The following is a 23,636-nucleotide window of genomic DNA, read 5'->3' on the forward strand; positions in this document are numbered from 1 at the left end:
AACTTATTTTTGTACAGCCAACTCATCGAAAACTTATAAAGGTAAAGTTCTCCGTGGACTTTGCACCATGCCATGTGAAAATTGTGAGGCCAACAGGTGCTGGAGATGTGGCGGTAAGGCACACATTCTTCGATCTAGCACATTTTGGAGATGTGATCAGCATCACGCTCCGGCCGTCTTTACCTCCAGAGTTGCCCCCAAGTATCCATTTATTTGAGGCTGGGTGAGCCTCAAGAACCGCTTTATACTGGGACAAGGATGCGAATTCTTATAAATATTGCCTACAAGTGTCCAAAATATAACAAGAAAAAATTCCTGATCTCGGTAATCTGTAACAATGGAAAAGTTTATAATTTAAATGCCGTGTTTGAACCAATTTTAGAAATAACTGAAGTGGGCTGTATTTGACCAATGTTGTGTTCAGCGTTACGGGATGATAAAATTAGTGTTAAAAATAAGACTGGATTGTTATGTCCTTAATGAAAATCCTACGGGGATCCTCAAAAATGTATTTTTCTTACGAAGGATACATATAAATGCAAATGTGAATTGGTGAACTAATTCCTTCTTGTTTATAGAAAGTAGTGTGTGATCTGAACAGTAGCATTCTTTTGGGTGTAAATGCATGTCTTAAGCCTACAAGTGATGGTTAGAGGTTATTTCTGGGGCCACAAATCTAATACCTTGTTAAAATACATAACCGAAGATAAGGTTAAGATAATACAAACCTTCAACACTGCAGATCCAGCCACGGCTCCAATGCATTGCACGATGACGTAGAAAGCTGCCTTCAGGATGCTCACGTGTCCAGTGACGAGGAGACCACACGTCACGGCCGGGTTGATGTGGCAGCCGCTCACGTGGCCGATCGCCTGCAACGAAAATGAAAATTGTGAAGCCAACAGGTGCTGGAAAGACCATAAAACTCAATGGCTGCATTAGGGATTCAGGTATTTTCCATCTCTAAACTACAGCGCTGGGCCAAAAACCGCAGAAAACTCTTTAGTTTCGCAAGCGGCCCATTCAACCATCTCTTCCTAGCCAATAAAAGCTGTTAATGGCCGGACATGGAAGATTTTATGGCGTTTGCTGGCCACGGTCTGTTATACGAGACAATTAGTTGCTCGCAATGTAGGTTTTTGGTGCATTGTGTATAGGAACTTTAGTAAAATTACAATCTACAGCAAGCAGAACGTGCCCTTTTTTGCACAATGGCAGTGCATAGGTTAATGCATTTGTGGTGGAAACGATAGAGCTGCAGTACCCGACTAAAAATCTGTAAGCCTACAAGTATTTTCGACTGGGATGAATGAAAGCATCGTTCTCAATGTTTGAGAGATGTACGTACTACTTGATGTATCTTCACATGTACTCGTACATAACCAACAGTGGCGTATACAGAGTCCAAGATCTGGGCTATCACGTGGTCCTAGGCTATGAATAGAAATACAGGTTGCCAACTCCCAAGAAATACATGTTGCCAACTCCCAAGAAATCAGCATCATCTCACTGCTATGAATCATATTATTTACAATTTCTGATCAATTTTTCTCCTGTATGTTATTCTCTAGACTTCAGGCTTCGCAGATATCCTAGCTGGCCTAGGATATACGCTCCTGATAACCAATACCTTCAAGGAAATGCCAACCCCTAGTCCAGTGGTTCCCAAAGTATTGGCTGGCTTACAGGGGTGCCGCGAAATGTTCGAATATTTTCACTGAAATGGCACTTGTTACTCTACACATGGTTCTAGATATGATTGCTCGAAATATGTTCTCATTTAGTACTTTTTACAGAAAATGTTTCTGAATTTGAAATGTGTGTATTTTTTAACTTAAGGCAGCAACCTAGCCGCACTAAGTGTTCAAGCGTTAGAGAGGCCGCCTACATTCTGACTTGGGGCGCCGCGGAAAAATCTTGAAACACTAAGGGCGCTGTGAAACTAAAAGGTTTGGGAACCCCTGCTCTAGTAAGACTTTACAATTTGCAATTTATCTTCCAAAAATACTTCTTGAACTTTTTCTGGTGGTTTATGATTTGATTATCTCTGACATCAACCAGGATAGTTCCGAATGGTCTTCCAAGACTTAACGTCATTGTTTCCGGGAATGAAGTCGTCAGTTCCTGAAGGTGTTTTTGACAGTTCTAAAAGTGTATCCGGAACTGACCTGGTTGATATTCCGAAATACTCTCATCAGTTCCTAAATTTTTGAATTTGAAATATCAAAATTTTCCGTCAACATTACGAGAATATAAATGAACATTTTAATATTCAAACTTTGAATTATTTTCGGTAAGTTGGTGGGGTGTACAAGCTGCAGGCGGAATCCCATGTTTATACATCTCCAACAGTACCTAAAACTACTCACAATCAATCTTATGATGCACGACTTGAGACACACGGTACGTAGGATATGAAGGACAACACCTCCACTTAAATGTTAAACCTCCATATATATGGAATCAAATTTGACACATTGTATGCACGTAAGAGGCTGTTAAACAGAAGGTAAAACACATCTACTTCATAATTTGTCTCTTTTTGTGCCACTTTCCCATACAGCACAACATTGTTTCAGATACGTTAGCAACACAAGTCGTGAAACATTGTAACATTGCGGCAATGTTGCAGAACATTACAGAAATGTTTCGGGTAAGTTTCAGTAATGTGGAAATGTCCGTGAACCTAACATTGATAATGTTACAGAAACATGTAAATGTAACATTACAGACCTTTAAGAGACATTTCCATAAGGTTGCATAATATTTCAGTTACATTACTGCAATGGTATTTTACATTGTGGTTATATTGCATGTACTCATGCATGGCATATTTGAGGGGGGTTATTGGGGTTAAGCGCCTTCAAAAATTATTACAATATTCGCTTGTAAATGATTTCCTGAAAATTGAATTCACAGGTTTCTACTTAGGTTTAGGCAAGATATTTAAATGTATTTATTTTACCTCATGAATTGACCCCATATCTTAATTGTCACAATTAATATAAAGGGAGAAAAACTGGACAAAAGTACTGGATATGAATTCATTAATATCAGATAATAGGTAGAGCTAAAAAAATAAAATCAAGTGAAAATGAAATATTGACAACTAAATCACTAAATTCTAAAATAAATTTGTATGAAAGAATAGTGTTTTACATGCTGTAATAAAGCTCTGGTTTGTAACACCATGTCATGAAGAAGATGGGATTTGTGTGATGTTATCAGCACCATGCTTCAGTCTCTATCCACCCCTTTACCAATTGACGAGAGGCTGGCAGCATGTACACATTTTACAGAATCTTGGTCTTCTGAAAATTCGATTCTGTCTGCATTTCTCAGGGATAACATATATGTTCAACTTACATGGTTTTTCAACCTACACAGTGGTCAAACTATCAGTATTACACAGCAATATTCCAAATTAGATTTATTTCAAATGTTACAAATTGAGCATGTGGTTTTAAAGTACATAACTTCCATATACTAAAATTTATCATGTGTAAATTCTGGTATAATGTGGTGTAACATTGTTCTGTTTTGTAATATTCCTGTTAATTACAAAAGAATCAGTGATAGGATTAATGGCGATTTGATGAAATTTATGAAGGAACGCTAGCAAAGGAAACACTCATGTGAACACTGGAACTACAGATAAACGTGCGATATTATAAGCAGATATGGAATGCAGGCAGCAAATCTTCTGCGCTTTAAATTAATGTCTGCAAGTAGTTCTATAGACCGCTGAGGCGCGCCAATCGCACATTTTGCTCAGGTTGGACATTCAGCACAGGTCAACGAATGAATCGCCCTCCTCACACCAAGGGACAAGGAATAGGTACAACGGAAAATAGCTTTCTCCTCGAAGATCCTCTCAAACTGTTGTAAAAAAACTGCGATGCGAATGCGATGTCAAAGTAAAAAGTGTGAGTGGCGCCTCTCAGCAGTCAATACTAGAACTTCTTGCAGGCAGTAATTTAAAGCGCAGAAGGTTTGCTGTCCGAGTTCCATATCTGCTAAAAATAAGTTTTTTTGTGCTGGAACCTTCGAATTAGAGATGGGTCGACCTCGCAAGAGGCGGAGCATTATAGTCCATTAAAAAATATCGGCACATGGTACAGTGGTTCGGATCCCACTTTAAACTGTAGGTCCAATCCCGATTAGGCTTTCTATACATAAATTGGCTTAAAACAATTCAATCAATTTGTTAAAAGAAACTTATTAGCTCGAGTATTCCCAGATCATAGATGGCTATAATAAAATATCATGAAAAATAGTGAGGATAAGAGAAGAGCTGGAAGAAACTGAAAAGAAACTTGTTAAAAGTGTAAACAAAACGGGATTAGGAAAAGGGATCCATAGCATCGAGTGGTAGATGGAAGGAAAATATTTTACGGGGAGGAAATCGAAGACAAGCAGGAAAGACATTCAAACAAATTAAGGTGACCAGGAAGAGACGAATGCGAAAAGTTGAAGTTCTTGCTGGAAAAAACTGACGTACACAGCTGTACAGAAGAGTACACGTCCTCAGCTGTTCTGATAAGATTTAAACGGGAAGTTCAATTGCAATTTCCAACAGCAATCTTATTCATGTCTGTTAGGAATTCCAGATGGACGTCTGGATGTACTTCGACCTGCACAATATCTTTCAAGGTACGTAACACCCGCAGGTTGAAAAATAATATGCCGATTAGAAGGCAGAGGAGTTCAACCGTGAGAAATGTCTGCCCTTTGCATGACGAACTGCGCACTGGCACTCCTCAAAACATCTTCCAATCTATTTACCATATGCCATGCGAGGACGTCAAATCATAGAACTTCTAAAAACTAATTTTGTCAGTTAAGAATGCGTGACTTACACAAAATTGAGGCTGAGAAAATGCAAGCCTCATCCCCTCCCGCTGGCACTTGAAAGGCCATTACGCTTCTTGTAAGAGGAAAGCAGTTTTTAACGTCCATACGCATAGCCATTATTTCGTAATCATCCTAATGATGCATGTAACGTCCCACCGCCCCCCGTGCACATCTTGGTTCTAGAAAATGAAGCAGTTCAGCTTTGAGGAAAATCATTATCATCTAAATCCATTAGCGTAAGCGTCTGCTGGACAGAACAGAGAAAAATGGCAATAAGCAGAAACGCAGCCATCTTGTTGCTCAAGTTTCGCAAGCTGAAATTCAATTTTTCTTACCGTTTTACGTAATGTGATGTTAAGACATGTTAACAATTGAGAAAGATGTTCTTGCCCACATCAAGATTTGAGAAGAGGATTCCAATATATACAGAGAAGAACACATGGCATTTCGGAGTGAGTGGAACAAGGTCAAGACAGGATGTGGTATGGAGTTAAACCCTTTGAATTAACAGTAATAAAAATCTTGATTCCGAACATGTTCACATTGACTGTTCCGTTAATAGTATCTAGTACTATGTAGATCTGGATGGGAATTTATTGTAACAATAAAAACTTATTACTGTTACTTACAAGGTTTCGAAAGTAGCACCAGACAATTCTCTTATTATAGTAAAAGTAACAATGGTGAACTGATAAATGAAATTCTTATGATTCAAAGGATGACATGTTGTGAATTATTTGGAGAAATTGGACGTGGTGGTGTATCTGCCCATTGATGATCAATTATTACTATAAGAAGTATTACTTTGTCGAATATTGAAACTTCTTTTACTTTAAAGTGAAAAGGCTTTATTTTAAGGTACGATAAGACCCTACAGATTTTTTATCTTTGTATGACTTTGTATGATATGAAACAAGTTGCATAATATTCAGTTAAACGTGCAATTAGAAATCATCCAATCCAAAGAAAATATACAGTACACGATCACATCTGCTGCTTTATTTTCACATCATCCCCTTCGTTGTATAGTAGGATCATACAGAGACTTACAAATCGAAGGGAGACCGGAAGAAACAATAGTCCAAGAAGCCTGACAAGTCTGGTCTATGTGGCAATGCTAATTCTTTCACGACAGACCCCTGAACTAATGCTTTGGTCTTGCCGACTCTTTACGGTTCATCCTGAAACTTTCTTGACAATACCTGGAGGTCCCTTCATAAGGCATTCAGCTAACCAATGCTCATTGCAACTGCGGTCACGTTCAGTGAACCGAGGCAGGAATGCACCGAAGGACCTTTTAATGAAGATTTGTTTTTAATGCCTCTCGGCTTCGAATAGTGTGCGTGAGGGAACAGGTGTTCATTTGGTCTTCCGTCGCACCTTACGTGGAACTCCCCCTCCCCCTTACGCAGAGATCAATGGCGCGAACGAACGGTCGGTCTTGCTCCTTTCTCTGCCTCGGAGCTAGTTTCCATTCATCCAGTCGATCGGAAGGAACTTCTTTCGTAACGCATGATGTAATCATGCGTTCAAGACGTGGAATTTACGTACTTACGGACCTCCAATTAGTGGTTAAAAAGAACGTAAGGGTAATGTTGGCCATAATTCTCTTGTGGATCACCAACTTGCATTTTACGAGTATGAGTACGACTCTTATCTAAAGCCCGAATCACACGGAACTGAATTTCCAGTAGGAATGCCCAAATTGGTGCTTGACTGGTTACCAATTTGCTAGTTTTCGCCTCACACTATACTTGTTACCATACTAGCCGATAGACTTGTTCCCTTAAGACATTGCGCAGAGCAGACAATCTGTAAAGATGAACGAGCAATTTGAAGAATGTTGTAGGAGAATTAATGGTTTGTGCTTTTATTAAAAGTTAAAGAAAAGCATGGGCTAGAAATTGGATCGAAAAAAAATTGTAATCAATGCGTACCGAACAAGCTTTTTGACGAACTCTGGTATGATATTCATACATCAATCGAGTAAGCTACTTTTTGCGGACGACTTAAAAATATATAAAAGAATATGCAGTTACAAGCACCGGGTTACAAGCGGATATAACAGTCTTGTGGAATGGTGTGAAAGCAACAAACTAACCTTTAGCGAAAAATGTTATCAAATGTTATTTACTTGAAACACTATACCAATAAAATACGAATATGGCATAAAAAACAAAAAATAAAACTGGTAGAAACAATCAAAGATCTAGGAGTTCTGTTTGATTCTCAACTTACATTTCACGCGCACGTTAACTTCAGAACTAAGCTTACAGATGTCTGGAATTTATAATGCGTACATGCAAGCTTAATGATGCTCTATAATGCTTACGTTAGAGCGAAGGTTGAATACGCAAGCATAGTGGCACCCTCAAACCCAGCAAGATATAAACAAAATGGAACAAATTCAAATTAAATTCTTAAGACACGTAAAGTACAAACTAGATTGTATTTACTCTCAAATGGAATCCCGCGAGAAGCTTCTCAGATATTTTAACCTAACAACTCTTGACAACAGACGCATCATGCACCAGCTAATTTCCCTCCACAAAATCTTAATCACATTGAAGCTCCCTTCGCCCTGTCACAGCTCGTTTTTACGTCCACCCAACCAAGTTACGACCAAGAAACTTCACTTAACCTCCAACGAAGTAAAACCAACGCACTGGCAATATCCCCAATTTGGAACAGTGCAAAACATTTAACGATATCATTAAAAGTGTAAACCTTACCTTCATCCTATGAAGGTTTACGTATACTGGTTCAGAGGTTGTAAGTAGATTGTTAAGTGTCAGTTCTTGCAACTCTCATTGCATAAAACAAAGGGAGTAACGTGGTTATGTACAATTTGCTTGGTAATACTTAAGGATCCAAATGTACGATTAACGCTCTTGCCATCTTTACCTTCATTGCTGGTCCTGCCATTTACATCGTCGGGTTAATTAATCATCTTTCAGAGTTTCTCGCTGGCGAAATTTTCTGCAGTTTTATATTCCTACGGCGCTGTAAACAGTTTTGATCGCAGGGAGTCGAGATTCCATCTTTCAATTACCATTCAAGAAGGTAATTTTCGAGATGCTGTTTGCCCTCTCCGTAGGGAACACGCTAATGGCCCATTCCCTTATGGGTGTATTCAATCACGAAGGCCTTCCTGGATGGAGATGTGAGCTCAGAATGAAAGACGAGGAAAGTATTTCAAAGTAAGCTCATTTAAACACCGATGAGATTTTTAATGTGAACCAATAAAGCTTTATCTCCCCCACCAGCGATCACTTTAGCCATCACGCCTCAATGCTTCATTTATCAATGAAGATGGTTGACGCGTTAATTCACCACTTTCTAAGTATCGGATGAGGCTGACAACAGTTTTAGTCAGTTGTTTCTTAGTCAGAACTTCTGAATCAACAATATACAGGGTGTTTCAGAGCGACTCATACACTACCTTTTTCTCGAGAACGGGAGATCGTATCAAGGTGAAACAAAAAAATGCACCACTAAAGTTTGGGAAGAACTCGAAAATTTTCTGTGACCTTTAAAACTAGGTATTACTCGACCCCCCTTGCCATTTGAAATTTTCGAGTTCTTTCCTAACTTTTAGACCCCCTTTTTTGGGTCACGAGGTTTCATAATTTTTTAGTCCCGCAGTCATCATGTGGCATATCGTTGGAAAGCTTTTGTCCTGCACTTTCTTAAAACTGGTATGGTGCTGCACTTATCTTAATTGTTAAGCTCTGTATACTCGATTTGGCTGACCTTCCTTTTTTTGCAAAACCATTTTCTACACGGAAAACTGTAGGTGGTACAGACAAATGTTTCATGTGACAATCGTATTTTTTCCCCGCCTTTCCGAATCTGCATTCCAAACATACCCTTCCCATTTGAAAATCGCACGAACGGGGCATGTGCCCCCCACTAAAACCATGAAGGGTAGCTTTCGGCCTGTTGCAAATACTTTCTACGGATTCTTTGGGCCCAACTTAGTGGTGCATTTTTTTTGTTTCACCTTGATACGATCTCCCGTTCGAGAAAAAGGTAGTGTCTGGGTCGCTCTGAAACATCCTGTATAAGAGGCAGTAGTGAAAATCCATGTAATTTCCAATTGCATTAAATAATACAACGTATAATTATTTATTTTCACTTTATTTAGTCATCTTTGGAATTCAGTCACAGTGATTGTGATATAACCTTGAATCCAAATTAGAACTGCACAAACTAAGAAAATCACTCAATGTACAGTGGGATCCATGAGTATTACCTTGCAAATTGTCCATCACCATGTTCGTGCACTTTATTTGACCCAATAACAGCTTCAAGAATTAAAAGAAAACTCAAAACAAGCTGTTGACAACTTCACCAGCATACATAAAAATCCATCGCTTAAAAACACACAGGATGTAAGAGAAAAATTAATGAAAATAGTCATGGACAATTTGCACGGTAATACGCATGAATCCCACTGTACGAAACAGATTCTCACTCAATTTTGACCAACAGGTTCCAAGAAAGACGTTCAGTGGTGGCGCCATCGGAAGAAATAGGAATAAGAACTGCTGATTCAGATAATACCGAGCAGATCTTAAAGCTAGACCAACAAGATTGTAATGAACAGGCATGGATATTCTAATATAACAAGTAAATCTTGATTGACAGTTTTGAATTATTTTTAAGAGATACTTCCAAGAATAATTAACTGCCGCGCAATACTTGTCAAATTGTCCTAAACTACGTAAAATTCGTATTTTCATTCATTTTTCTCTTGAATCTTACGCGTTGAAGGAATGTGTTTATATGTATGCCGGTGCAGGTGTCAGCAGCTTGATGGATTGTTTCAATTCATAAAACCTTCATTGCGTGATACAGAATAAACATGATGTTGGACATTCGCTTAATACTTATGCATGCAACTCTACGTGTATCAATTGGACATCCGGTGGCTTTCTGAAAATCAGATCACCTTGTGATTAACTGTTAGGATAGTCACATTGTAGCATTAGCTACTTTCTTCAAAATAATTTTCTGCATCGGAAGAAAATTATTGAACCCTACGGTACTGAACAGGTCTTGACCTAATGATTTGTTAATCTAGTGTGTTAGTGTATTCTTATTACCAGAAGGAAATTACACAAGTTTGATTGTGTGTGGCTGACTCAGCAAGAAGTGTTGAGATTTGACTATGGTTGTGAATGAGGTCTGACAGTATTTTGCACCACTATTTCAACTTCCCGATGTGTTACCCACTATGACTTTTCCTTAAATCCATTTCCAACACTGTCCTTACCAAGTCCACTACACACATTGAAACATTTATGGGGTTTCCTTTGGATAGTGACAATATTTTTTTTAACAATATACACCTTAAGATGTTATCGATCTTAACCGGAACAAAACCTGACTATATGTATTCTTCCATCTTATTCTTCACCTTCAGGAAATTTTTAATTTGTATTGAAGCAACTAACGCTACCAAGTGAATCTCGAAATCTTGCTCTATCATAGGAGAATCCAAAATTTCAGAAAAGCAGACTGATGGTTCGAACAAGTGTTCTTGGGTTGTCAGCCAGGATAAGTCTATGTTACCTAACACCGACTTAACCTGGCTAATAATCAGAGAACACTTGTTCGAATCACATCGCCAGGAAAGCTGGAACTCCTATTTTCAAACAGATTGTGTCGTGAATGAAAAATCGCCATGCGAGTTTTAAAATAGGTTAATCTTCTGGACCGGGCTTCTTGTAATAATCTGAATTATTGTGCAAATTAAACTGTTAAGGACCTCAGACAATTGTAACCTAGAGAGACTGCTGACAACAGTGATCATATTGTTACCCAACCTTCTCCACAACCTAGCCAACCTGAAGGCAATAGTCAGGTGTGTGCAAGGGAGTGAGCTACGACATGGAAACAGAAGCTATCTTGGAATCTTGCTAGAATTGGTACTACGGTCTCAATTTATGTCACGACTGAAGAATTCCCAATAGTTGTTTCCATTTTCCTTCCATGTACTAACGACCATGTTGAAAGTAAGAATCCAAGTGGAAAACTGTGTTCAGAGGCCGTTCAGAGTGAAGGATCACCAGCAACGTCTCCCAAGCCGACTGAATGGAGTCGCAGGAGTCACGACGTAAACTTTTCGTGAGCCGCAAATCAGAGGGTCTTGTTAATCCTTAACGAACTTGTTAATTGTGAGCGTGTTTGATGTAGCAGCCGCTCCCCTCGTGTAGGGGAGAATCGTTCGTACCTGAAGGTCACGATCTGCGGGAGAAATTTCAGCTCGATCTGCGAATATGATCGCCTCAGGTTCTGGAGATGGGATCGCAACACGCCGGCAGCGTTGCATACCGACACCCGTTACAACGATCCTTACACGGAGGCTGCATGATTTAATCTGAATCCTCGATCACGTGATACTGATCGATCTCCAGGTGTGGAACACCCATATAAATCTGTCAAATTACGTTTTAGAGTCTGCAATTTTTAATGCATCACTTGGGCTACTATTTTGTAGTGGAAAATGATTAGTAGTTTAATGCCAAGGGGGAGCAGTTAATTTGAGACGAGCGTCATGGCAATTCTGAGGGGGGGGGGGGCAAAATTCAATAGTTTAGCTACCAATTGTATGTATCTTCACACAAAAAATGGAGGGGATAGTTTCGTTTGATTGAATTGTTATTTAGTTATGGTTATTATGTAGAGTTTTTCTACCTACCTATGGGTGATCGCGGCTGTGAGGCTGAAATATAACACCACTTCTTATGCCTTCAGAATCGTCTGCTTAGCTCGCATTAATACAAGGTTAGTCAAGCAGACGAACTGTTAAGAATCAAGTTCAGTCACTAACAACTAGTCCGATATTTTAAAAGTGCAAAATTAGGAAATTATCAATAAGTTTGCTGCAACAACTTTGCAACGTCAGAAGTTATTTATGTAAAATGTTATTTCAATCTATGTCAAAGTAATATACAATATACATGTAAATATTTACATTGTAAACGATACCTAAAGTAAACATACACAATTGCTTAAATATGCCTATCATATTGTTCCGAAAATTTAGTCTGGCCAAAATAATTTGAGTAAATAATTCGGCATAAATGGGGGCGGAGGGAGGTTTCTACCTTTTGGGCGGTGCGTCATAGGCCTTGGGAGAAGGGATGGGTAACCCTGACTGCAACTGGACATTTTTTTACACAGGCTGTGACATCTTAAGACTAATGGCTTTGTGTTCTATTTGAGCAAGTTCGTCAACACGTTTCGAGATGGACGAAACTGACGAGAACCCTGATTTTCTTTTCTACCTATCTGACTGCAGAGATGGTTCCTCTCTTACTGTGGCTGTATCATACCAATCTCGACTCAAAACACTAATTTTGTCCTAGACTTCAATTTGATATAGATTATGTCTCAGTCCAAACCAAGCTTGCATTCCTATTCTACAGGTTTCCCCTAAAAAAAACTTTGAAACCGGCATCACAATAAAATATGCAATGTAAATGGAAAATTCTGCCTTTCCAGATACACACGTAAGACTGCTATATGGGTATCGTTGCTATTGTAATTTGAGTTTTTCCTTAGGTCTTTTCGATTAAAACAATTTTATCTGCTCCTTCAGCCAAGATTTTCTTATCCCTTGCCCCGGAAGAGTGAGCACAGAAGGATTTGATTATGTTTTTGGGGTGTAAATAAAAAATAGTACTTTACATTCAAGCAAGGACGTAGTATCAGTACGCAACAGTCTTCCAACCAATCGTAAGTGTTTTCGTCCATTTTATGCACAGACTGAAAGTGAAATCTATCCCCCCTACACTTCTGAAATAAAAAATAAATTTTTTATGGTTTTTGTCTACATTTGGACTTTCTTTAGTTTAAGTTCAAGCCCTTGGCAGGGATCTTTGGTACATTTGCACACCATTTCACTAAGAATTAGTGCAATTTACTGCAAATTCAAACAAATGAACAATTTTGGTTGAAAAACCTTACATTTTACGTAAAAATTATTTTCATTCTGATAATCTGTCTTTTATAGATTAAAACAGATCTGCTAGATTGTTATTCAGCAGCAATGGCTACCAAAGATCTCACTTTTCCCTTCAGTGCTAATGTAGCAACTCAATAGAACAGAGTCACCGTGTAATTTCCAAACTGTGTGTCCATAGCCTTTGTAAGCTTGTACCTTAATTCAAGTTTGAAGAAGCGATGTGATGTGTGTCAACCAACAACTAAGTGCTAATTACACATTGCAAGGAGAAAGCAAGGTAGGTTAAGTGACCTTTATCAGTTTACTTAACGAACTCAAAGGTGGATGTCAGTCGCAACAGTTCTCTACCGCACTTCAGTAAATTATCCACAAAACTGGATATAGTGAGCTATTCCATGGGTCCATGACCCTTTTCCTTTTGGGCAAGGGTCGCAAGTTCACATCCGAGGCCTCGTCCACCCAGCGCGGGTGGTTAAGAACAGGAATGCCGGCCTTCGAGCTATTTTCCGTCGGCGCAGCAGAATCACGAGTAAATGTGGAAGACATTGACCTACATAGCTCACTGCGTTTATGATGTGCCATTGTTGGTAAATATTGTTCGAGCACTCACTTCTGCACGTCTGTAGACCTCCAATAGTAGGAGGTAGTGACGCAAATACATACAAGAGAGGAAACTGGGTTCTCGGTCCTTTACAGGTTGATGAAATTTCTAGGAAAGCAAGACTGTGCAGCAACTTTAGATAGATGTGCAGCTCTCAAAGAGCTCGATTACAAAATCTGGAGGAAGTACTTGCTTATTTTTCTTAACATTCCTACCACGTAAATAATCTCACGACTGTCTACTTGAGAACTACATTCATCACAATACTAAGAATAACAAGATACGTCTAGCAACACATGATGATTCTTGTGAAGAGTTGACAAACTACCGACATGAACTTTATAACAGTTTGGGAATCATACAGATAAATTGCTCAACCGACATGAACTTTATAACAGTTTGGGAATCATACAGATAAATTGCTCAATTCAAACCAAATGAACCATGGTTTCATCGTATCGGTGGTACACAAGGAATGTAATCGTGTTATAAACAGACAGATCGGGACATTGTAAGTATTAAACAATATTTATTCAGAATTCAGTAACGAATAACCAAAGATGTGAATGTGGCTGGGAAAGTACAGATTTGCAACATTTGAATGTCAAGTATAGTAATAAATATATTATACGAAACTTTAAATAATTTAAAAGTTCAATTTCGAATCAACTTGACAAGTTTGGTGGCCAATCCAGATGTTCGAGTGGAGATAGTTTGTTTATTTTTGTTCTAAATAGTCTTGATGTAACTTGTGAAATAATGAGAAAATAACTATGTACAGTAATTATGTATATTCTAGAAAGAACTCCTGGACAAAAAACTGCTAGGTCCAAAATATAAAGATTGATTGATTGACTGACTGATTTCAAGGTAATGGTCTGCGCCCGCGAAGGAGACTGAAAATCCCTCTTTCGAACAACCGTTACGATGTTCCTAGAAAAATCACATCCGCTTAGAATTCTTTCTAGAGTATTCACGAGGAAACTTCTTGTGCTTTCTTGATACTCTTCTCTAGATGCTCGCAATAGTTTTGCGGCTTCGAAAATTCGTGAATGTTCTAAAGTGTATTTTAAGCTGACAAATTTTAGGAATTTTGAATATATCAGCGATTTTTCGAATGAAGAATTTTCGACAACTGTTTTGACTTGCGCAGGTCAAAGGTATAGAGAAGCTTTAATGAAGAAAGTTAACACTTGCGAAATACATGTTTAGTGTGAGTTAAAGAGAACAAAGGACTGGAATAAGCTATAGAGTTAGTTTGAGTACTGAAATTAGAAAAGTTTCCAGTGTAATTATACATCTAGAGAAAATAACTAAAAAAAAGTGATTGACATAATTAAATGACTTATGGTCCAACTGAATTCAAAATTACTTTTGAGAGCTTGACTTTGAGATGGTATGCAATACAATTGCAATATAAATGGATTGTTTGTGAGTCGCGGTGATCAACATTTCAAGTCAACAGAGTACAGACATTTCAATCATCAATAATCGCTACTAGACCTACAGTTTAAAGTGGGACCCGAACCACTATGTGCCTCCACCGGATATCGAACACGTGAGCCTTTGATTCCAAGGTCACGACGTTACCACTATGCCATCGGGGAGGCAGAGGTACAATGAAATGTTCACGTCTGAATGCATAGTGTATATGAAATTGAAGTTAGGTTAGGGACATTAGTCTAAGGTAACGGTTACAGTTAACATTGCTATGGGTCTCTGTGGCATACTTGCGATCTCGCCACAGAAAGTTCGGGTCGGTCCCCCTTCATATATTATTACAGCTTATACATCGCATGTGTTGCACAAAATTAGTGTAAAGAAGCGGAGAAAGAAACAAAATGCATAATTGTCAGTTATGATGCTAAGGGATTCCGATAAGCAAAACAGCCGCTTACTTTTGCAGTACTTTTTTCTAATAAATATTTGTAGACTAACGAGATTCTGGTGCCTGGACCTGCAGCCAGTATAATTGTGTTGTGTTTTCCATGTGCGTGTGTGATGGTCTCTTCATCCAACTATCGTTGATTAACCAAAAGTTGCAGAAAAGCGACGCAGAATAACGAACAATGGCCAGTTCTGAATTAAGCAAGGCAACTCAAATACGAAAAAAATAGTACGTGAATTACAAATTTTGATAGGTAACGCGGCACAAACTCAATTATCGTCCCGCTTAGATGAAACACACTGTAGGTGGGCGATTCTGTAAGAAGGTAATGTTGTAAGGAAGATCCGTAGGTGGTTACAACAGATAACGGCAAACCAATAGAAATTAGCTGAAAGCCGCAAACTAACCATGAAGCTGCAACGCAGACAACTGTATAATCAGGGACCTGGGGTGAAGAGTCTATCTAAGACCCTGCATTGAAATTCGAAACACGCTCAGCATGTTCCGAACGGTCTTCGTGAACCGCAAACGTGACGTCATCCCATAATATATGAAGGCAGCGACTGGATGTAGCCCTTTTGCAGCGAGCAATGAAGAAAAAGTGACCCACTTCTCCGTTCGGAGGCCCACTAGGAAACCTCAGAATGTAGCAGGTTCCTCTGCTGGGGTTATGCAAGAGCGAGAACTGGAGGTGAAGGCCGAAGGTTGTTTGCCGACACCTCTGCGTGAGGAGTGACATTCAGGGGTGATAACCCGAGTGCCGGGGCAGACAATTGAATAGCGCACCTCCACCCTGCTGGTCCGGAGTCACGACAATAGTCTTTCCTCTCCAACCCAGCAATCTTATGAAAAGTTGTCGACCTTTCTTCTGCGAGGAGAATGATTGATCTTTCGAGCCGGTTATAATTCGGAATCAAGGATCGACATGGAGCCCTCACCTTAGTGTGAACTGCAATGGTGTAGGACACCAGGATGTGCGCCTCCTTGACCTTTTGGCGAATTTATTCCAAACTTGAACGTGTAATCTGTATTTGGGTTAAAACAGGTAATGCGTGGTAGGTGAACTTTATGCTGGATCATCGACCATCTCGGTACTCCAGATGTTGAATACATCAGACACTCGTCAAATTACATATCCACTATATGTATGTATATACAGGGTGGCGCAAAAGTCAGTTTCCCCTAGGAGAGAACAAAATGATACTTGTAGTAAGGAAATGTGTTATTTATTGTTGGAGAAAGGTAAGAACAATCTACCGTACATGCTCAACATGCATCCCATCATTTGCAATACATTCTAAGCAACGATGACACAGATTCACATATCTTTCATAGACCCTTATTTGCGTTAAGTTCATCAAAAGCATTTTCAATTTCTTGTTGCTAATCATTCAAAGTTTGTGGTTTTGCAGCGTAGACGACATCCTTAATTATATGACATAAGGAAAAAATCACAAGGTGTAAGATCGCATGAGCAAGGAGGCCAGTCTAATGTCCCGCGGCGCCCAATCCATTCAGAGAAGTTTGAAATTCGAAGACTTGCGAACAGGAACCGCGTACTGCGGTGACGCAGTGTCTTGCTGCCAGATAATCGGCGGGAAGTTGTTTCCAAGTTCTGGCTTCACAGTATCCTGTAGCATCTCCAGATAAGACCCATTCATACATATTACATATACAGTTTCTCTCAGGGGAAACTGACTTTTGGGTCACCCTGTACTCGTGTATATGGAAACAAATTGCAATATATTTCACGAAATTAAGTTTAATTCTTGATTTGCGTTCACTGTTAACAAGGTTTTAAACAAAAATTGAAGAAAAACTATTCGCGATTAAAATTACCACCTGAGCGCTAGTGTCGCTTCCAATATGGCCGCTTTATGTAGGATAAATCTTAGTTTACATTCAGTAGTGGTATGATATAACAGCGTGTTGCCATGGCTGGTATGAAAGAATATTTTAAATTACGCGATATTTTTAAACATTGCGAATCTGATGTGAATTCCAGGAACTATAACGAAGGTGAAGCTGTGCTGAGAACGAAGCATTTAATTATAGTAGGCAAAAATAACACTGAAAACGCAGGCGAAACTAATGTATACGCACTGGTTCTTCAAAGCAGTGCTGTTTCATCTGCACCTCGGTTGTAACTGGGGCTCTCAGAAATGATTTGAAAATAAAGCAATTCACCTGTATTGCAAACCTTGGGCAGAAGAAAAATGTACACATGCCGTTGCAGTTTTCACCAAAGAGGGAGGCTGGTTTAATAACGACACAGGATAATAACAACAATTTCATTGAGGCTCTCTTCAGTCTTCACTGAAAATTGACTTATTAATTGAAACAGCAACATTAGCATGTCAATTTCCTTTTTGTGACTCATCTTTATGATTACAGACATTAATTAATTCTCAAACTACTTTCATCTTCGCACTTAATCGACTTCCACCTGTTCCAAATTACATACATAATATACTGTTTTCTAAAAAAAGTGTTATGTTCGTAAAGAACAATTTAAGACTTATTTTCATGGTAATATCTTTCGGAAAATGAAGTGAACAGACTCGTGGATTCTTCGTAATTTCCTTGCCGCATTTCAGTTATGCCAATCTTGTCAATCAGTTCCGTTTTCCCTGATTTATTTACAAATTTCATTTTGTTGATTCCACGGAGTGTAAAACACATGTAAGCTTTTCACTTGTCCTGACCCACAAAACGATTTAGAGCAAAAACTGAACAGTAGACGTTACTTTCTCGCATGTTCTCCATGCTTTGAACGGCTTCAACACAGCGCAGCGCAGCGAAGTGTCCCATATGGAGTGGTTCCTGAAAATCTCACCAGATGGCATATCAGATAATTTTAATCGCGAATAGTCTCAACTAAAATTAGCCTTCGAAATAGATCGTCGGATTTGGACGATGAGGTCCAGCAGCCGTGGTTAGTCCTGTCGCCAAGGCGTCTGACTGACATACGGAAGACCCGGGTGCGATCCCCGGGATGGGTGATTTCACGTGGTAATTTTTTCCAGCATGGAGCGACTGAGTTCACCCAGCTTAATGGGTGCCTAAGGGTAAATCTGGGAGGGGAGCAACCAGAGCATGCTGATCACTGGCCACCACTTCCACGAATGGCGGAGACTCAATGTGTGGGACCATAATTCCTTTTCCTTTAGTTATTCACTAAGACAGTCCGAGTAACTCAAGATTCAAATATGGATATATTTCTAACCATATTTGAATAATAGTTTCAACCACTGCCCTGTCACCAACTATACCGGTTCGCGACAGGTTAATTATGTCCAGAGCTTGAGGATCAATTTAAACTTAATTGTATATCTGTATCGAACCCGGGACTCCTCGATTACCTCTATCCTTTCCCCCATGAATTGAATTATTTTCAAAGTGTAAAAATACGCAGGATATTAACTAAAATCTGGGAAGGCAAACGAAACACGAAAATAATTCAGTTTGCAAGAGGACTACGGATAGAGAACTAATTGTCTAAGATAATAAGACAGGAAACTGTAGAAACTTTGGTAGGAAGTCCGGAACGAGGAATTTCAAACTATTTAAAAGTGAATTTCCTTAATGGTTATGCCAAATTTGAATTTTGAATTCTCTGTTCGACACTACTCGATATAATCGTGAACTGCATTCTGTAAGCTTATGAACTTAAGGCAAAAAAGTATCGAACACAAGGTTTCCACCGACCAATAAGGTAGAGAACCGCTAAACTCGTGAGCGCATGCTGCCAAATTCAGAAGTTCGGCTCGCACTGACCTACCCATGCGGCACCGGCGACGTGGGTGTCAGTTTTTGCATCCAGGTTACGTCAGCCGATGCCGTAAACTAGTTTCGGATTACGACCAACGCACGCAGACGAGAAGCCACGCCTTGCCGTATGCAGGGCGCACGTCGCCTGCAGCCAGCGAGCGAAAGCACACGGGCAGCGAATGGACGCTCGCAGCGAAAGTGGTCGCTCCAGATAATCGGAAGAAGGCTCCAAGCACTGGAAGGAGCTTCTGTTTCCACAAGAGATCTTTGAAATGAGCAACACAACTAGACAACACATGACGATCATCTTCTCGAACTGAATGAAGGGAAAACTCCGATGTGTGTTGTGTGAAGAACAATTCTTGCAATACTTTGTTCACGTTTTAAAAATATACATAAAAAATAGCAATATTTTCTAGTTACCACCTTCAATTCTCAAAAATAACCAAAGTAAGACAAATTAAGACAAATTGTGAGCAAACACGTAAACAAATTGAAGCTGAATCATTTTACTCCATCACTCATTAAAAATTTCAAATTCCATTTCTAGCCTATCACCACCAAATTACATTTGTACTCAATTTAATACAATACTACAGTAAAGCAGTTTTTGATTTGGGATGGTGCACACACACAGTATATTATATGAATTTGGGTATGGGTATAGATATATAACTTATTTATCTATAAAAGTATAGATAAATAACATTTCCTATCATTATATATATCTTTTACTGTTATGGACACTGCTGGGTTGAAACAACTGCATTGAAAATTATTACAAGTTTTTTATGCTGCATGCCCTATTCCATAGTTTGGCATGCATGTTAAACAGATTTATGCTCTTGGAAAACTTGATAAGTAAGATCAAGTGCGATAACTAGTACTAGTACTATATACGTAAGTTCACGGTGATTTTGATGGATTGTTTTGGATAGAGATAATGTAGATAAAACTTTCAAGATTCTTAGAATGACAACCTCTTGCGTCTATCAAATCATTTGAGGCGGTAAAATGTACCTCTCTACTCCACACTCCCCCTCCTTCACCGCACTGCATCACGGTCGTATGTGCACTTAATGTTATTGAACACATTTAAACATAGCTTCTATCACTCTGAAATTACCCTTGCTGAAAAATCATTTGACATTCACGCTATAGTGACCAACGTCTTGAAAAATTAAGAACCTGTGCAGGCCTTTTGATTCAAAATTCACTTAAAGTACAGACACTCTTTTAGATAATCATTGGATATTTTTCTGATATTCTTCACACAAATGGAATTTTGAACCAAATTTCGCAATTTCAAACATCTACCATATCTATACCCATACAAAAAAACAACCTTTTGGAACACTCCAGGATATAATTTTCATTAGGGACGGACCGATCTGAAATTTTGACATACCGATAAAGTACAGATATAAAATTTACCGGTACCAATAACATTCTACAGATTAGATATAGAATTCCAAATGGTTCTTTAATAACCTGAATAGTTCATTGACCTTAATAAATGAGATTCCATGTGACTGCAGTGCAAAAAAAGTTTCATATTTAGAAATTTACTTTAAAAAGTATGTCAGATTATCCATAAAAAATTTAGCAAAATGACAATACAGTACCGATTAATCTGTTAACAGGATCCTGTACATAAGGAAGATCCACAAGGATTCAAATTAGGCTTCAAAGTATAACCAAGTGTGCGAAATGTTAAAGAATACCTTCCAAAGCTGTAATTATAACTTTTTGACCAATGCATAAATGTGTACCAGTCTCCCCCCAAATAGTTCCAACGTAAGGACGTATTTGTATCTGATTTCACGCCCCTTTGCTACCTTTATGTTAATCGTGACTATGAATAGCGACTTGAAACAGGTTAAGGAAGAAATATCATGAAACACGCACACTACCCAGGAAACAGGACACCTGAAGTGCGCGTCAAATCTCCTGCATATGGCGATAGCCAATAGTAGCGCACTGCAGCGGTGCCATGTCGAAATCTCGCAACGAAAAGAGAGCGTGGTTGAGCGAACTATGCAACGCCGCACGTCTGTGATTCGGTGGTGCTGTTCAGCCGTTCAAGGCCATACGCAGGAGATTTGACGCGCACTATAGCTTTACATCGTACTATGATAACCACTCGACCTCATCAACAGTGCATATGCCAAATTCTCATTCTAACACAATGCGATCAAAATTGGCATGTAGAAAAATGTTTAATTTTTAAATTTTGCTATTAACAATATTGACCAAGTATGTAGAGTTTGTGTAAAGTTAAAAAAAAAATATCTGCAAACTAGAATAAGAAACCAGACGCATCTTATTGTCATTGTAAAAAAAAATGTTTTGAAATTTATCTGGTTGTACTTTATGGAACCGCATAGCATTATGTATATCTGCGAGTTGCATATCTCTGGAAAATATCACTAGTGCAACCTGTTGTTAATCTACGGTAATTTTGAGTTGTGGTACTAATGTTTTCCCAGATACCTTTGTAGGGTAGTCCATAATCAGCACTTTCACCTCTAATTACTCTGATTCAAACCACAAAGTGCTCTAGAAACAGCGTGGAAATGTCACGTGACACTGGTTTCCAAGGGAATATAAGGCAAGGAACTATGAACTGCTATATGCCAGCTTAGAGTCATAATCGACAAAGCTGAGACGAACTATTGTTTGATGTTGCAGCCTCAGATCCAAACTACTCTCCATCAACTGCAAGAACTAAGTTAATGTTAAAACCACGTGACTTGCAAATAGGTAGTTTCCTGTTGTGAGTTAGCCATGTTTATGATGGTTGTACCTGTACAGCTCATAAGGTCTAAACTTCAGTATATGAGCTCGTATGGCTATCATTCACTATATTCCTTCGTTAGAAGCTTCATGCTCATCGGCAAACCGGACAACAGGAATTCTCAAGTGATTTAGATCTTACAGAATAGAGAATACTTTGACAGATGAAAATTTGCTATATTGATATTTTAACCCGCGGCGCAACATCGCGTACCTACCGACTGCCGGCTTCACCCTCGCCTGCCGAGGAGGAAGATCATCCTCTCAGTTACAGGGTGACGTGTGGTCAGCACGACAAACCCCCAGTCGTCGTTATAGGTTTCCATGACCGGGTTATGCTACTCATTCGTAGCTCCCCAATATTCTCACGATGGTGGGTGGCCACGGGTCTCATACACAAGCCGAAATCTCAGGAGAAAAGTTGTTACGCTTCCCCCAGGAGGCATAAGTTTGACCCCCACGGAGAAACGCGGGAACAGAACAACTGACGCGTTAGCGGCGTTTCAGTGGGCGATAGATAACCTGTAAGATAATCTGCAGACTTCTGTCATGGAAATTCCTTCTGTTCCGCACGTTTTGCTGTAGCGGACGTTACACCATTTGATTTCAAGAAGTTCTGTTGCAGCGTCTCAGTGGGCGTTAAGCTTTACACCGCACGGTCTAGTTTTAACCTGTTAATTTGTTTGTGGGTATTTCGTAATATTTCTGGTTATTTTTCGCAACATTTCCTTGTTCATCACATGGGAATGCTGCGATCGACTTAACCTTGGACAACCTACTCGTGTCGTTTCTGCATGGGGGGGGGGGGGGGGGTGCAGAATCCCCCGGGGATCTGAGTGGCGTGGAGATCATTTCCCCCCCCCCTTTTTAACTTTCATGTGCACATCGGTTCAAATGCAACAGTTAAGCTAATATGGTAAAGCAGTTGCACCAATTTGGTGTGTTCCCTTTGTAACGGTCATCTCCGTGATCCTGATGTGTTATGCGTATGACTCATTTCTGCAAGATTGTGGTTGAATACAAACCTGTATATGTAACTTTAAAAATGTAGTAATCTAGGTTCGTGGAGATGAATGTGACCATTTTTATGTTCGTTCATAATTCATTTTATTATGTTTAAGAATGTTCGTTGTTGTGGGCATGGATAGATGTTACGAAATTTAAGTTGAATGGAGATTAATTCTTGTGTGTTTCAAAATATTGGAGCTGGAGATATTGTTTATCGTGTGTACAATTTAGTTAATTTTAATGGAAGTTTGTAGATTAAAATATGATCCATATTTGAAGTTTGTTATTGGGAAACTGTTGCTGTAATTAGCCATATGTGTATGTCTGATACTAACTAATGGGATAAAAGTTCTCACACGCATAATGGCAATGTGAAGTGAGAGGTTTCTCTTCGTGGCCAAAAACTGAGAAGTCAGATTGCGAAGAGTAACGAGCTTATTGCAATTACACATACCGGTTGGTACGTGCCACCTTGCTTTGCACAACTAGAATTTTGAGACTAATTTAAATACCAATATTCACCATTCTGGCTTCCACGAGATTTGCTAGCCGAACGTGACAAAAAAAGTAGAGCCAAGTTTGGAACTGAACCTAGAAGAGAAGGCTGCGGTATAATTTGTAATCAGATTTCGCCAAACAGATCAAATCAAAAAGTGTCATTGCCAGCATTATCACAAACTTCTGATAAGCAAAGTTTAGGATTAAAAGATTGCAGAATTATTATCAGCAAAATGTCAGAATGG

General features: G+C 39.1%; 1 protein-coding gene across 1 annotated transcript in view; it reads right to left on the reverse strand.

The window, feature by feature from the left end:
- The window catches only part of Drip (aquaporin homolog protein drip), a 76,903-nt gene that overhangs the window by 36,563 nt on the left and 16,704 nt on the right, over window positions 1-23,636 (reverse strand). The window contains exon 2 of the mRNA XM_083109957.1: window positions 729-872. Within this exon, the coding sequence (XP_082966083.1) occupies window positions 729-872 (144 nt within the window). The remainder of the gene's footprint in view (window positions 1-728; window positions 873-23,636) is intronic.

Source organism: Lepisma saccharinum, chromosome 23, assembly GCF_977018435.1.
Source record: "Lepisma saccharinum chromosome 23, izLepSacc3.1, whole genome shotgun sequence".
Lineage (NCBI taxonomy): Eukaryota > Metazoa > Arthropoda > Insecta > Zygentoma > Lepismatidae > Lepisma > Lepisma saccharinum.